At 47.1% G+C, this 14,885-nt stretch overlaps 1 protein-coding gene across 1 annotated transcript; it reads right to left on the bottom strand.

Moving 5' to 3' along the window:
* Positions 1-2,169: 2,169 nt before the first annotated feature.
* GUSB (glucuronidase beta) lies at positions 2,170-14,118 on the bottom strand. Its single transcript, XM_030472890.1, has 12 exons — positions 13,806-14,118; positions 11,966-12,154; positions 11,341-11,522; positions 10,688-10,830; positions 9,998-10,185; positions 8,980-9,132; positions 7,780-7,958; positions 7,241-7,387; positions 6,057-6,141; positions 4,334-4,510; positions 3,604-3,739; positions 2,170-2,392 (listed from the first exon to the last, which is right to left on the bottom strand). The coding sequence occupies exons 1-12, from the start codon at positions 14,058-14,060 to the stop codon at positions 2,235-2,237; spliced, it is 1,992 nt and encodes a 663-aa protein (XP_030328750.1). The 5' UTR covers positions 14,061-14,118; the 3' UTR covers positions 2,170-2,234.
* Between the last annotated feature and the right edge of the window lie 767 nt (positions 14,119-14,885).

The following is a 14,885-nucleotide window of genomic DNA, read 5'->3' on the forward strand; positions in this document are numbered from 1 at the left end:
GTCTTGCTGCAATCATTCTTATGCTGCATTCATTCCAAACGTAAGAGCTTGAATGAACCCAATTGGAGGCCTTTTTGGACTCAGTCTGAGCCTTAGAAACTGTTTTTAACGTCAGTACTGTAATTCTGTTTGTAGACATGTACTAAGCTGTGATTGTTTTCAGAGATACTGTCTGTTAGCAGCAGAACATTTAAAGCACTCGGGTGCCCAGCGATACCAGTTCAGAGCATTTCTGCAGCTTCATCGTGTCTTGCTGAATGTTGTTGTGTGCACATGGGTGTGTTAAGGGTGAGCAGCACTGACTTGAGGCTTTAACTGTTTACAGTTCTTTAAGCAACGTGCAAAACCCCCCATTCAGTGTGTTACTTCTATCACTTCCTGCTTTCCTTGCTTCTGTGGGTCTGCTTTACCTCTGCCCCAACAAGATCACAAAGGATCTGAAAACTGCTGTGTGTTCTCCTGGACTTGGGGAGGGAGGAGCTGCTGGGAAGGGTTGGATAGGTGGCTTGGGGTTCTGATTGCACTGAGCTCTTGAGAACAAGCAGGAGCTTAAGACTGAAATGTGTGCTTACTGTACGTGTGGCTATTAAACTTTGCATCTGTTCTGTTGGACTGAGTGAAAGTAATAGTGTTCCTTCTGCAACCGCAAGCCCGGTGTGCAACGACAGGGATCTGAGCCCTAGTTTGTAATGAGTTGACGGTGTCAGACCTTTATCTGTGTTCTGGTGTGGCAGCTGTTGGTCTGTCATGTCTGGTGAACTGGGGAAGAAAATGATTGAAAGGAAATTATGTCTAGAGAGCGAGAAGTCACCATGTCTTTGTTGGCTGAAGTATGGTATTTGCTCTTACACCATGGTACGTTTGAGCGTCTTTACACTGTGGATAGACTTCTATATTTGGGAGTTTTAGTTATATAGAAAATGTGTAGACCTAACACAGTATAAGGAGTATGGATAGTATGCTGCTGCTTTTCCCTTAAAAGCAAAATTGTTCTGAAGTCTGCAGTAAATGTACATGTCCTTATTCTGCATGTAGCAGTGTGGACAGTGGTGCTGGTTTCTAATGTACTGCATCTAAAGGAAAGAGAATCTGGGAGAAGAGCCAGTTGCATGAACAGTCATAGCAACAGTTTCACCAAGTATCTGTGCTTCAGAATAACAGAACTACAGAATTGCACCAGCTTCCAAAATGCAGCAGGCAGCCTCCAATGTGGCATTCTGTTTTGGGTGATGCTGTGCTTGGGACATCCCTGGTGTGTTGCAGTAAGAAGTTTACAGAATATTCTAAGCTTTTCTGGGTATTGGCATAATATATTGCAGTCTGAAGCCTGGTCTTTAGGGTCCTCTAAGCCTGTTGGGCAGTGTGAAAGGGATGCTTCTACACTACGTTACTGTCTAATGTAGCATGTGCACATTAATTTACACATCGCCCTACCCCACAAGGCTTCAGGCTAGTATCAAAAAGGTTTAGAACAAACTTACCCTCTAGACTACTATTACTGTAATAAATAGTGACAATTTAACATGAAGGAAGTCCTTCCAAGCTGGAAGATAAAACACATCTACTAATGGCTGTTCTGGTACTGTGAGTAAAAGAAATAGTCTTAGGCAAAGTTCAGTTGATGTAGTACCTATCTAACATATTCCACCTTGCTGCTGTAGTGTGAATTCCGTACTGTACTGGAGTATGTTGGGTATCCTCACAGTAGTACTTTGTACGATTCCTGAATGCTGTGAACTCTCAGAATTTCTCAGCCAGCTGCATTTGTTCTGTCCCACAAGAGAAGCTACATACATATTGTGCTCTTTGGTAATCCTGCAGACAGCCTGCTGTGATCTGAGTAGTGTAACTGTTAGGGGAGTATAACTGGAGAACCTCATTTCCATTGGAGGGATGTGGTGTTCATTTAGAGTAACTTGGATTTTTTGAAGTCTTCAGCATTGATTTGTATCATGTAATACTTTATTTACCATAACCAGATACCTCAGTCAGGATCTCTAACTTCAGCTCCTTGAAACTCCGAATATTCATTTATTACCTGGAAACAGGAAGCCTACAGACATGGCTAAGCATAGGAAACTAGTGTTTCTGATCTGCTTTGTATCACAGTAACTACTTCAGGTGGACTAGAAATTGCATTAGACTTGCAAAACTTGAGTCAGGCATAAATATTATTTAAACAGAAGTTTAATGAACAAGTTCAGCATAGTACTCAGCCACTCTCTCTTTTGATGTCATTTTAGAAAGAGGGTATGTGATTTTATTACAGGAGGAAGACAGCTTGATTCATTTGCAATCTTCCAGTATCTTTCTCTAAGAACAAATGCAGCTGCTTTGGGCTGTCGCTGGCGGGTAAATATTCCTTTCTTGTTCCCCAAAACACGTGTGGTCCCTGTAGAGAAGTTATAAAATTAAGCAAGTATAAAATACTCTTATATCCCCTACTGTGAACTGTCACAGTGTATGTACTAAATCAGGTTAAATGGAAGAGACCTATGCACTTTCTTCCACACACAGTCAGGTACAAGAAGGAACTTGGCAGATGTAACTTGCGTCATCTTGGCAAGATTAATGGTGTAACTGAGCAATGCAGCTGCAGTTTATTGTATTTACAACTGGTAAGTCAATGACAGTTAATTCAGGTGAGCCCATCAGTTTGATCAGTATTGTATTTACAGCAGATATTCCTTCTGCCATTAGTTCCACCTTGACAGTGAAAATGTTGATTGCTGTTTGACTGTGCTGTCCTTTGGTAGTGTTTGTATCCTATCTGCCTCTTTTTCATAGGAAACTAGAAAATACAATTGCAACATGTAGAAAGCCTGGAACTGCCTGTGTGTATGTGAACTTGTCTGTTTTCTCCATCCTATTTGAAACAGATAGCACTTTTCCAATTGCTGCTCTGCGCTGACTGAGCTTTCTAATACCTACATTGGTGCTCTACAGGTTATTCTTAATGGTGTTTCTCTGCCTGAAATTAGCACTGACTGTTCACCACCCTAACTCCCTGCAGGTGGCATATGCATAACTAGTTCCTTACTAGGTCTCCTTCTGAGTTGTAATTGTTTAATTTCTGTGTGTCTGCACTGTAATGCCCCATACTTTGTGAATGCACATTAATAGTGGACAGAGTGTCATGATAGACAGTGGTCTACCAGAATGGCATCTGGTCCTCTAGTGCTAAACCTCTACCATGTTAATAATACATTATTTAAGGTGCTCTGTTACCAAGGGCAGTTGTAGATGAAATATGAAGCAAGTGAGACATGTCCCTAACAGCTGACTGAAGCTCTGAATTGAGGATAGCCAAGAAATAGCAGTAATCTGGGTCTGCTCACAAGCTTCCTTTGCATTCTGCCCTAGCATGTTGTCTCATGTTTTGGGGAGCATCTCTGCAGAGGAGGACACCTCCACCTGAGATGTGGAGGGAGGATGCATTAAGTACAGGCAGGACATTCCGTCTTGGCTTTGTCACAGAAACCAGCTTGATAAGCAGAGGGCCCTTTTGTCCTACCCTACAGCACGATATTCTTTGTGTGTCATAAACCATTTTAAACTTGCATAGAGGCTGGAGAGTGGGTTAGAATATACATATAAGCTTACCTTGATTGGTCATGAAGTCTGCAAAATTCCAGATGAGCTCCCCAATCACATACTCTTTCCTCTTCTTGTCAAAAACAGAATGGTACTCCCTTAGCATCGCTTTCTGGTACTCCTCACTGAACATCAGAGGTGGATCCTACAGCCAGGGAAAAGAGGTGGCCTCGAATGAAGTGACAGTTAATATCAGCAAACGCTCTGTATGTTTACTCCCTGTTTACTGGGGACCTGCTTCCTGAAGACAAGCTTTACAACTGCTTGGTCTTCTCATTACAGCTGCATTAACTGTGACTGAAATCACAAGGGGAAGCACAGTACAAACATAATGCCGGGGATGCTTGGGGGGGAAATCGTGGTGCTTGGTGCTTTGTGATGGGTGTAGGAGTGCCACCCCCTTCCCTGTGGGATAGCCTCATGAGGTGAATGTCCACTCTCCAGTGTCCTGTTTTCCAACTAAGCATTTTCTGTGAATGCTGAAGTGCAGATTTTGGTGCTCAGTGCTTTTAGTTAAAGCTAAAAACTTTTCTTTAAGTAGAATCTAATCTTTGCTACTAGCACAGCTCGTTGATTTCAGTGGAACAGGATTACAATCCTGGAGTCTTTCAGATACTTGTAAGCTAATGCATCCCAAAGCTAAGTCAGGCTCGGTGGTACCCACCTCTTCTAAATAAACTTTGCTGCCCCTGTAAGAAGAGCAGTGCTTTTTTCCACCTAGAGCATCTATAACACTTACACTGTGAAATCCAGGGACTGAGTCTGCTCCATATTCACTCTGGATAATGGGTTTTTGGTAGGTTTTATACCAGTTCTCAAACTGTGCTGTGAGTTGTAGTGGAATAACTTCCAGATGGCCTGAGTCATGATACCAGGAGAAGTAGCTATTTACACAAATTACATCCACATAAGGAGCCTATAAAAAAGAAAAGGGTGAGAGTGTTTTATTGCAGAGCTCAAAGTAGACAACCTTCACCTGTAAAACTAAATCCTCCTTTTGGTTCATTTAATGGAATCCAGTTTTATTACATGTAGAATAAAGTCTTTCCCCCCATCACTCAGGCCCTCCCATCATAAAACCTTTCCCTGGAAAAAAGCAGTTATTAAATTTAGTAATAGCATATTAATTTGGCATTTTTCTTACAGACTTAGGAAGTCACAGCAAAGAGTTAGACAAGGTCAACCCATTTCATCCTCAGGTTTGTTAGAAGTTTTTCAGTCTCCAAGATGTCTCTGGCTTGCTGGTACATTTAGATGTACTTCTTGAGTATTGGAATGTGATTATCAAGTTAGTGGTCAAATATTTTGACTAGCAACTAAATTTGTGCATCAATGGTGCAATACTAAGACTAAGCATTCTGCAAGTTATATGCCATTTCTACCACATGGACAGTATGATAAAAGGGCACAAAGCCCACTAAAGATAAAGTGATGTTGTATGTAACTTGTTCAATGTTCTCTTAACATGTTTTGTAATAAAAGCAAAAAAGTTCTAATATCACATCAGTGTATGAGATCTATTCTTTGCTTTTGTTTTCCTGTGTCCTCAAGCTATTCAGAACCCGTTCATGGGATGGGATGTCAGGAGTCAGCAAGTGTGTGCCTGATGGAGCAGCAATATCTAAGAGCAGATCCCTGCTGGGCTCCTTCAATACTAAGGCCACCAGGTTTTATCCTGGGGCAGGGAGGAACAGAGCTCTTGAAGCTACAGGAGGCCACTTCAGGACAGCCTGAAAGGAATATAAAGTGTAACCTGTATCGGGGACATGTGGTCAAATCACAACCCTACAAACTTGCCTGCTGGAAGTGTTTATTGTACAGTAGTGACAAGTACTATAAAGCCATCTTGGAACAATTAAAAATTACATAGGAATGACCCCAGAAACAAATTTATGTGTGTTAAAGACCCTTGGTTCATGTTACAGCCAGCTTAAGGCACAGACATCCGAGAAAAGTGCGTTTTGGATATTTATACAGCTCTAAGACTTTTATAATGAAGCTGGAACAGCTTATAGATTATTCAATGTTAATAGACATCTGCCAAAGAAGATCTAGAGCAGTTTAAAGCGGGAATTAAAGCAAAGCTGCCTTTCTTTAGACTTCCACAAGGCTTGTTAAGCATTTTAAAGAGGTTTAAGCTTTGGTTTAATTGCAAGTGAACGCAATCAATGGAATAGCAAAGCATAACAATGTTAATGGAATCCAGGGGTTTGATCCTGCACACTTCACTCAAGACAAAGAACTGTTCTTTCTTACAGATTTCTTTTTCCCCAGCTAGACTACAACTACAGGATAAGGTGCTTTATACTAGAAACAAAAATGTAAGTTCTCTTCTGCTTTTCCCTATTAAATATCTCCAGTAAACTTGGGGGGGGGGAGGGGAGAAGAGTGTAATAGAAATTACAAGAAGAGGAAATTTAATGCATCAATTAAAAAAAGGTGAGAAAATAAAGTGAACTTACGCCATGATCAAGAGCGTAATTAGCTTCTGTCACATAGGTTACTGGTCTGGAGGGATCGAGAGCTTTAGTGTGAGCTATCACTGTCCTGTTTGCAAACAGTAAAGCAAGAGTTCAGCAACAGCATGGAGAAGCACAGCCCTCTTTCCCCAAGCTCTCTGTCCTTCCACCCGCACAGACATTTGGAGCTGGTTCTGATTTAGCAGAGTATTCTTAAACGGTGTAGGATACTTAGTGATCATCTGCTATCAAGTGCCTGCAACGTAGCCCATTTTGTAGGAGTATAAGCATCATGTCACAAAGGTGGTTGCTATCCCGCCTGAAAAAAGACCAGAGTGGAAGTATCCAGGCACGGGCAGCTTAGGAGTTGGAGATGGGACAGGGAGTTTGAAGACAAAAATGTAAGAAGGGCAATGGGAAGTTCCTCAAGAGGTCTGTTCCTGCTAAAGCACAAGGCCACAGCAGAGAGAGCAGTTAAAGGTTGGCAGCTTTTGAGGAAACCCTGAATGAGGGAGATACAGGAATGGGGAGATGAGTCAGTGAATGGGAGACTCAAGCTCTGCTGCTACCTTGACGTTGCAGGAGGGTGGTGTGTCATTGTGAAGAATGAAACTTCATGATTACCTCTTAAGGCACCTAAAGCTACCAGGGACAGTCTGCTATCCCATTAGAGACATGCTTGGCTAACCAAAGCTTAAATCTCTTTAAAAGGTGGAGGGAGGAGGAAGGAGAGAGCTGCAAAGACTCAAAGCAGTGGCTATGAAGGGGACATCATGATCCCCTGCATAACAATTAACCAGCAGCACTAACTGAAGAACCTTGTCTTTAGAATTAAAGGCCAACTATTTTACAGCTTTTCTGTAATTCTCTAAGAATTTGGCACTTGTCTTCTACTGGTAACAAGGAATATCCTGTTCCCATCAAGTCTGCTTTTGCTTGACCCTTAGCTCAGACCAAATGTACTCCTGTTAGTTTTGCAGAGCCCTGCTTTTCCAAAAGCAGCAGATTGAGACTGTTACGTAGTGCCGAGCATCAGTTCAACACACGCAGCAGTTATACTTTCAATGTGTGGGTACTGCTTCAGGGTTCCCAAAAAATGCTTGCCCTCTCTTTACTACTTCTCTGTGCTATCGCAAAGGAAGAAGATGAACCAAGTCTCATCTCTCTGTACAAGCAGATGCACTTACTTAAAGTAGTACGCTGCTGGGGCCAGCTCCGATGCTGGCTCGTTGGCTACTGACCACATCACAACCGATGGCCTGTTCTTATCCCTGCGGATCAGCTCCTCCATCACAACTAGATGATGCTGCAAGGACTTGTTCCCAAAGCTCTCACTGAAAGACAAAAGGAAGCAAGACCTGGTGAGGTGAGGGTCTAAAATCCATCCCTTTTGCCCTTCCCTGTGAAAACTCAAGCTTTTGGGGTGTATAAGCACAACTGAGCTTTGATGCTGGGTATGGCTTCTGCCCTATTTCCCCAAGCCTGTTGCACAGTTCAGGGCCATGGTTTGGGCTCACTAATCCAGAGAGCCCAGACAATGTGATGGCTATGTGGCAAAACACCCTCCGGTTGCCCAACCTCACCAGGCACACGTGGCACAACAGGCTGATTTCTAAACAGAGCAAAGTACTTCCATTATCAGGACAACGGGTGCTGTGGGATGGGAGGGGGATGCTTTTGAAGGAACACAGAAACAAGGGGAAGGGTCTTTTGAGCACTTTCTTACGGCATTTTAATGCCCACGGCCGGGCTCTCGTCGATCACCACGATGCCGTAGGCATCGCACAGGTCCATGATCTCCTCAGCGTAGGGGTAGTGGCTGGTGCGGAAGGAGTTTGCCCCCAGCCAGCGCAGCAGGTTGAAGTCCTTCATAACCAGGGGCCAGTCGAGCCCTTTGCCACGGATCTGGGGGAGGCAGAGAGACATTGCACCCCATCACACTGCCAGCCGGGGCTTCTCCTCACCAGGCACCACTGCTTCCTCTTCCAGCCCGCGGTGCCATTTCTAGCTGATCGCACCACCTCCCTGCGTGGTGTTTGCCTTCATGAGGGGCACTGCCGCTTGCACACTCAGACACTGCTGCTGCTGCCCGCCATGCCCGGCCCGCCTGCCCCTTCCCTCCCCATCACGGGTGTTATCCCTGAGGCGGGCAGGGGCGGGCGGGAAGAAAGACGTTCCTGAGGGGAGCGGTGAGGGCGGAACGGAGGCTCCGGCGCGGCGGCGGCGCCTCCCCGTGGCCGGGCGGCGCCTCGCAGCCCTGCGGCTCCCACCGCCCCTACACACGTTGTTCCGGCATTCCCGCGGCGGGGAGCCGCGATCTGTGACTGGAAGCCATGGCCGGGACGTGGTTTAGCTTCTCTGCCAGCACCCCCCGGGCTCGCCCATGTGAGGGGTGTTACAGCTATGGCAGGATTGGGCATGGTGTCACCTTAGAATCATGGAATCAACCAGGTTGGAAAAGACCTTTAAGCTCATTCAGTCCAACCGTTCCTCAGCACTGTCAAGGCCACCACTAACCCATGGCACTGAGGCCACGGCTACACGGTGTGTGAACACTCCAGGGACGGTGACTCCAGCACTGCCCTGGGCAGCCTGTTCCAATGCCTGAGCACCCTCTGGGGAAGGAATTGTTCCTAATCTCCAACTAAACCTCCCCTGGTGCAGCTTGAGACCATTTCCTCTTGTCCTATCGCTTGTCACTTGGGAGAAGAGACCGACCCCACCTCACTCCATCCTCCTTTCAGGCAGTTGCAGAGAGTGATAAGGTCCCCCTGGTACCCAGTTTTATGCTGGTAACACTTCACCCCAGCCCCACTGCCAGCCTCGGAGGAGGCTGTGAAGACATGGCCCCTTTGAGCGTTGAGGGGAGGCGAGAGTGGGTACCCCCTCGGCAGCACAAAGCAAGGTGCTCATGGCACACACTTACATCTGCATCTTCGTGCTTGTTGACGCCGTGGAAGTAGAAGGGCCGGCCATTGATGAGGAACTGCGTGCTGGTGACGTGCACGGTGCGGATGCCGACCGGGAGCGTGTACATGTCCTCCAGCAATGCCCCATTCACCTGCGCCTGCATTTTCACCTGGATTTCCAAGGAGGAGACACAAGTGACGTGCTGGGCTCCACAAGGATGCTCTGTCCTCCCTCCCCTTGCCTATAAGGGTTATCTTGACCTCTTGTCCTTTCCCCAGCTTGCTCCTCACTGCTGCTTCAGCCACCTCTTGTGGTCCTCACAGGCAGAGCAAGGTTTGACTAAACAGACAATAGAAGTCCAAGCTGGGGAAGCTGAAGGATGAATCGTGGATGACCCTCCTGGGGCTTGTTCATCCCAAGAGATTCAGTTTGTTTTCCCCTTGCTCATCTGGGCCATTCTGTCCCCCAAGGCAAGGCAGCAGTACACCTCTTCTGTCCTCACCCCTTGACACCAGGCAGTGACTGAAGTGCCATCTGCTCACAAGAGGTAGGGACCTGAGCCCCTGAAACTCACAGCAGCTCATCTGCCCCAATTGCTGAAAATGTCACTACTGATCCTTGTGCGATTGAAATTGAACTCTTGTCTTGCAGAGCGGGAAAGAAAGCTCATTGCATGGCAAACCATGTGGAAGAGGTTAGCCTGCTCCTCAGAGACTCTACTCTCAGCTTTCACACCACCTCCTCCCTGTACTGTCTCAAACATTCGTTTTACTAGGGATGGATTGGGCCCTAAATGTGAAGGGCAAGTCTCTCAGAGTGCACACATGCCCTTCTCACCAACAGACCTTCCAGCCCAGCATCCAGGAGGCTGGCAAAGCTTGATTTGATTAGTGCATAACCAGCAACACCCCTCTGGTCACATGAACAGGATCCGTGTGAGAAGATGAGTACAGAAGATGGGCCACATAGCATTTCTTTAACCCTATTAGGCAGTCACAGTGAATGCACATGGAAAGGAAGAAACATCATGTTACCTCTAAGGAGTAGCGGTATCCAGGCGTCTCGTGCATCAGGTAAGGCCACCAAAGATTTGGGTTCAGGACTTTTAGCTCTCCATGTGGCCCATCGCCTGTAGCAACCACTTTCCCCTCTTGGTCACGTAAACTCAAGGATAAGGAATAGAATGTGCTGCCAATAACAGACACCTGATACTGCACCATTGCTGGTTCAAAGGAAACAAAAGACAATCAGAAACTGCCATGAAAGGAAAAATACATGCAGCAATATTGGGGGGGTTTCACACAGAGCAGCATTAAAAAAAGAGGGAGGTGTAGAACAACAACAGAGTGGCATGAATTGACTGCAAAGTCCCAAGACTGTCTGTCTTGAGGTCCACAACCCAGCAAGATTTGTGTATCACACAACTCTTAGTGATAATCCTGCTTTAGTGGTAGGAAGACTGCTCCTGCTGAGAAATTCTACTTCAAGAAACACCTGATCATCCTTTCACTTTAACAGTTGTCTCTTGCAAGTACTTCTTTTCTTACTGCTTCTGAACTCTACCATATTCCTGCAGCTGCTGGGCTGTGCAATAGATGAGCCCACGTTCAAGAGAAGACCACTATGAAACAAACTGAATCAGACTTTTGCAGGATATTTTCTCTGCTGCCCCTGTCATCTCCATTTGGAGCCTCAGGTAACTGCTGTAATTGTTCTGGACCTACCAACACTGTCTGATGAAGTAGTTGTCACAGTGATATCATCTATGTAGACAGAAGGAGTGGTGTAAAGCACAACCGGGCGATGGATTCCAGCGTAATTAAAGAAATCAAACCTGGTGTTCTGTACAAAATAGTTCTTGGGATACCTGAGTAAGGAAGACAGGAGAAATGGCTACATTATGTTTCATTACAAGAACTGAAGGCATTGCTATGGATGTTAGCAATGTAAATTGTCATGTAATAACAGATGCCATCTGGTAAAATAGTCTTTACAGCAGGATGGATCTATCTTTCAGTAGTGCTGCTGCTGCTGCACTGAAGGGGACTCCCAGTTAACAAACATCTAATGGTTTGGTCCCTCAGAATAGCTGGTACTTGTATATTCCAGCTGAATTCAAGCTTCTTAAATCTGCCATTTATTCAACTTAGCAAATCAATTAATCTTAGTTCCCTGTGTATAAAACAGATGCAATAACTCAGTGCAGATTCCTCATAACAGCAAAGCTTGAATACCTCCCTGCTCAACTGATGAATTTCAGCATAAACACAATCCCATGCTTTCCTAAGTTGCTTGGAAGGTCGTATGAACCAGCAGCTGAATAAATTCCCATTCTCTCAGTCCCGGGATAAGCTCAGCAGTACAGTGAGTAACTCACCTTGTTGGGTCATTCATGTACAGAATTGACCCTGGAGGCAGAGTATGGGGGGTCAGAGTGTTGTTGAGCGCAACAGTGATGCGGCAGGGGATCCCTGGGCTGTCCTGGACGATGCTGCTTATTTCTGCTTCAAAAGGGAGGTGGCCCCCTTCATGCTCCACCACTTGCACTCCATTGACCCACTGCAAGAGAAGACACGAGTGAGCCCAAGAAACAGGTTATTGGGTTTTTGTGGCAAGCATAGAAGGGCAAAGGGAAAGAGTCCAGCACAGGGCAGTTGGGATTCCCAGTAACACTGAACCTTGTTCTGGGGTCTTACTCCTTGAGGGATCAGTTTAGCAGCCCTTCCTTTGCTGAGTGCTAGGTCTGGGTCATGTACAAGCAAGGCTCACTGAGATGACAGTGGCAGATCCTGTAGCAAGGAAATGTTTTAGTTACTAGTCCTGATATTGGAGAGTCAGAGAAGAGAGACCTGGGAAACAGGGCCAAGTTCTCAGCTGGAGGAAAACAGGCAAGAGTTAGGATATAAAACCTAGGCAGAAGTGTAGCTGATGAATAAGCCATGAGACAGACTTTAGTGCAGCATAATTCTGCAAACACATGGATCATTTCCCATGCAACGTACCACAATGGAGTAGTAATGGGCACTGCCGAAGCGGAGCACCACCCTGGTGTTGAGGTCGTCCTGAAGCCAGCGGAGAGGGAGCAGCACCTCCTTCTCATACCAAACCCAGCCGATGTATTTCTCCAAGCTGGAGTCTTGAGTGATATCATTGAAGCTGGCAGGCACTGGCATGTCAATCACAGGGCCAGTCTGGCAGGAATGAAACAGAAAGGGAGGAAACTGATCATTTAAAGAAATTTTACTGTCTTGGGTGTCCAACCTGTACTGCTGGAGGTGTCCCGCTCCACTGACAGCCTTACAATCCCTTTGTCCAGTGGAAATACTTGGGAAAACCTGTTTAGAAACTGGTGTGGTCTGTCACAGGTCTTACAGAAGTCCTGCTTAGTACCAGGCCCAGGTACCTGCTTGTTCCTACAGGAAGAAGCTGCTCATATCTTTTTCCTTCATGATGTATAGTGAAATGCTTTCATTAATGACTCTGGTATTGCAGAATCAGAGAAATGAGGGGAAAAAAATGCCCAGGTCATTGTTTCAGCCTGAGACTTGGCACAAACAGTAGCTTCTCTTGCACAGCTCTAGGTGTTTGGTGAGCAACGCTGGTGGTGTGGTGCCAGGCCACTGGTGCGAGGTGCTGCTCATTGGGCTAGGAGTTGTTGTAGAAGGGTGACAAGAGACATGGATATTCTGGGTCAGATTCCCCATGGAAGGTTTGTGGAGACTGTTTGGGATGAGCCCAGCCTCTCTCATTCCCCGAAAGCAAAATAGATTCCTTGGGATTACAATGGAGTGAATTCACTCACTTATTCTTTATGTAAGGATCACAGGCAGGCAGTGTTGGAATACATTTAACATTGAGGTAACCGGATGCTATTGTGACATAGAGCTGTTCATTTTTAGCACCTGCTGTGCTCATGATGTTGCACAGAAGAGTGCTGCTGCAGCAGCTTCCCCTTTCCTCAGGAAGCCCTTCCATGGGGAGCAGAACAAGGAAGGTCTGGTTGCCCAGGGGTGAGCATCATGTGCGCAGCTGACTCAGCACTGAACCATACCAGTGCTGCAGAGAAACTCAGCGCCCTTATCAGACATCAGAAAATCCTAGCAGGAAAATCCTTGGATGGTGAAGTGGATTTCCCTGTATCTAATACAGGAAATCCTTTGACTGGAATGGGCATAATGTGCATCTCCTTCAGAGAGAGTCTCTGCTGTCTCAAGCAGGTTGAGCGTACATCTCTAAGCCTTCCTGTGCGGAGGCACAGTCCAAGATTCCTCTCCTCTGGCTACCTCATTTCACTGTGCCTCCAGCAGCACAGTGCTTTCAGCTCTTCTCTCCTTCCACCATTGGCCAAAAAACTGGACAAAGGGCTAAAAGAGAAATGATGAAGGACATGTACATTTCACACACACACTACTTCTTCCTTTTAGGCCATGGTGTTAATTTCATACCTGATTTCAGTGACACTGGAACTTGTTTATCAGCAATCAGCTACTTTGGAATAAGTAACTCGAGTGCCCTTGCCAAGTGTTTTTGTTTATCCGATGCTATTGATCATAGATAAACGTTGTGCAAGGCCAGCCTTGCTTTTGCAGCGCTAAAGGTGGCTGTAGTTCATTCAAATGCTTTCTGGCCTCTGAGCAGGAGCGGGGTAATCAGAGGCGGTCGGTAATCAGCAGGTCTCTTAAGAGAGCCCTCTGCACAGCGGTAAGGCGCAGGCACACAGCAGCCGCTCGCAAGCCCGGTGAGGAGGGAAAGGGGAACCGGCGCTCCCGGGGGAAGCCCGTTGAGCAGCGGCCCTGCCCTGCGGATTGCCCCGAGGCAGCCCCCGCCCGCCCCCCGCGGTACCTGCCGGAGCGGCTGCCGGTACCAGCGCTGCACGAAGCCGGCGTCCCTGCTCGGCGAGAGGTCGGCGCGGAAGCTCCAGAGGCCGTCGAGCTCCTTCCGCTCGCGGGACGGGGTCTCCCGGGGGTACAACATGCCGCGGGGCAGCGCCGCCGCCCGCCCCAGCGCCAGCAGCAGCAGCAGCAGCAGGCGGCAGCCCCCCGCCCGCCCGGCTCCCGCGCCGCCGCCGCCGCACCACGCTCCTGCCGCCGCCGCCATCTCGGCTGTGGGCAGTGCCCGGCCGCGGGGCGGTACCGGCGGGCGCAGGCCCTGCCCCGGAACCGCGGGGCGGGCGCAGCCCGAGCGCATCAGCGGGCTGTCCGTCGGGTCTGCAGCCGCCTATTAGGAAAAGCCTGGCGTTAAAACGCTTGCGGGCGTTGGGCTGCACCCAGGCTCGCTGGGTTCCCGCGGTGGTTTTGTTTTGTTTCTTTATTTATGTGCTTGCTCGCTTTCCTTTATTCTCAGAGTCACTTGATTTTCTGACTCACTTTTCTTTCTTCTCAGAGTCACTCGTTGAAGCGAGAGGGCAAGAAGTTGTTGGAAACGGCACAGAAGAGCACTGATGAGCGGTTGGGATCGTGGGGACAGGCAGGAGGATGATCGCTGTGTTAGAAAACCACGTCGGGGCTCGGCTGTGAAGCACGGTAACATTTCCTATTCAGACCACGACCCCCAGAACTTCATTAGGAATAAAGAGAAAAGTATCTTAGGGGCAAGGGAGGGAGGCAATGCCAGCAGATTGATTTTAATTTTATAGGATATTTATTTGTAGCCTATGTTTGCTTCCTAGATGACAACATGTACCTCCACGCACAGTAAGCAGCCGCCAGTCATGCTGCATGATTCAGTTACAGAAGCACAAATGGCTTGGTTTATTGCAGATCAAGCAAAGGTTTGGTGACACATAAGAGTATCAGAAAGGTAGATGGTCAAATGGGGAGTACCGGTGATGATGAACTGTTTATTTAAGCAAGAGATCGAGGTGTGATAATCTGCTAAAAACACCTTCTTTTTTCGATCAGCACTGCCACCCAAGGTCCTGAA

Source organism: Strigops habroptila (genome assembly GCF_004027225.2).
Source record: "Strigops habroptila isolate Jane chromosome 13 unlocalized genomic scaffold, bStrHab1.2.pri S16, whole genome shotgun sequence".
Lineage (NCBI taxonomy): Eukaryota > Metazoa > Chordata > Aves > Psittaciformes > Psittacidae > Strigops > Strigops habroptila.

Excerpts from the sequence above, each read along its gene's own strand:
- GUSB (XM_030472890.1), bottom strand. The coding sequence starts at position 14,060 with ATGGCGGCGGCGGCAGGAGCGTGGTGCGGCGGCGGCGGCGCGGGAGCC. Across the intron at positions 6,142-7,240 it reads CCAGCAGCGTACTACTTTAA|GACAGTGATAGCTCACACTA; the intron begins GTAAGTGCATCT and ends GTTTGCAAACAG. Across the intron at positions 4,511-6,056 it reads ATTACGCTCTTGATCATGGC|GCTCCTTATGTGGATGTAAT; the intron begins GTAAGTTCACTT and ends TCTTTTTTATAG.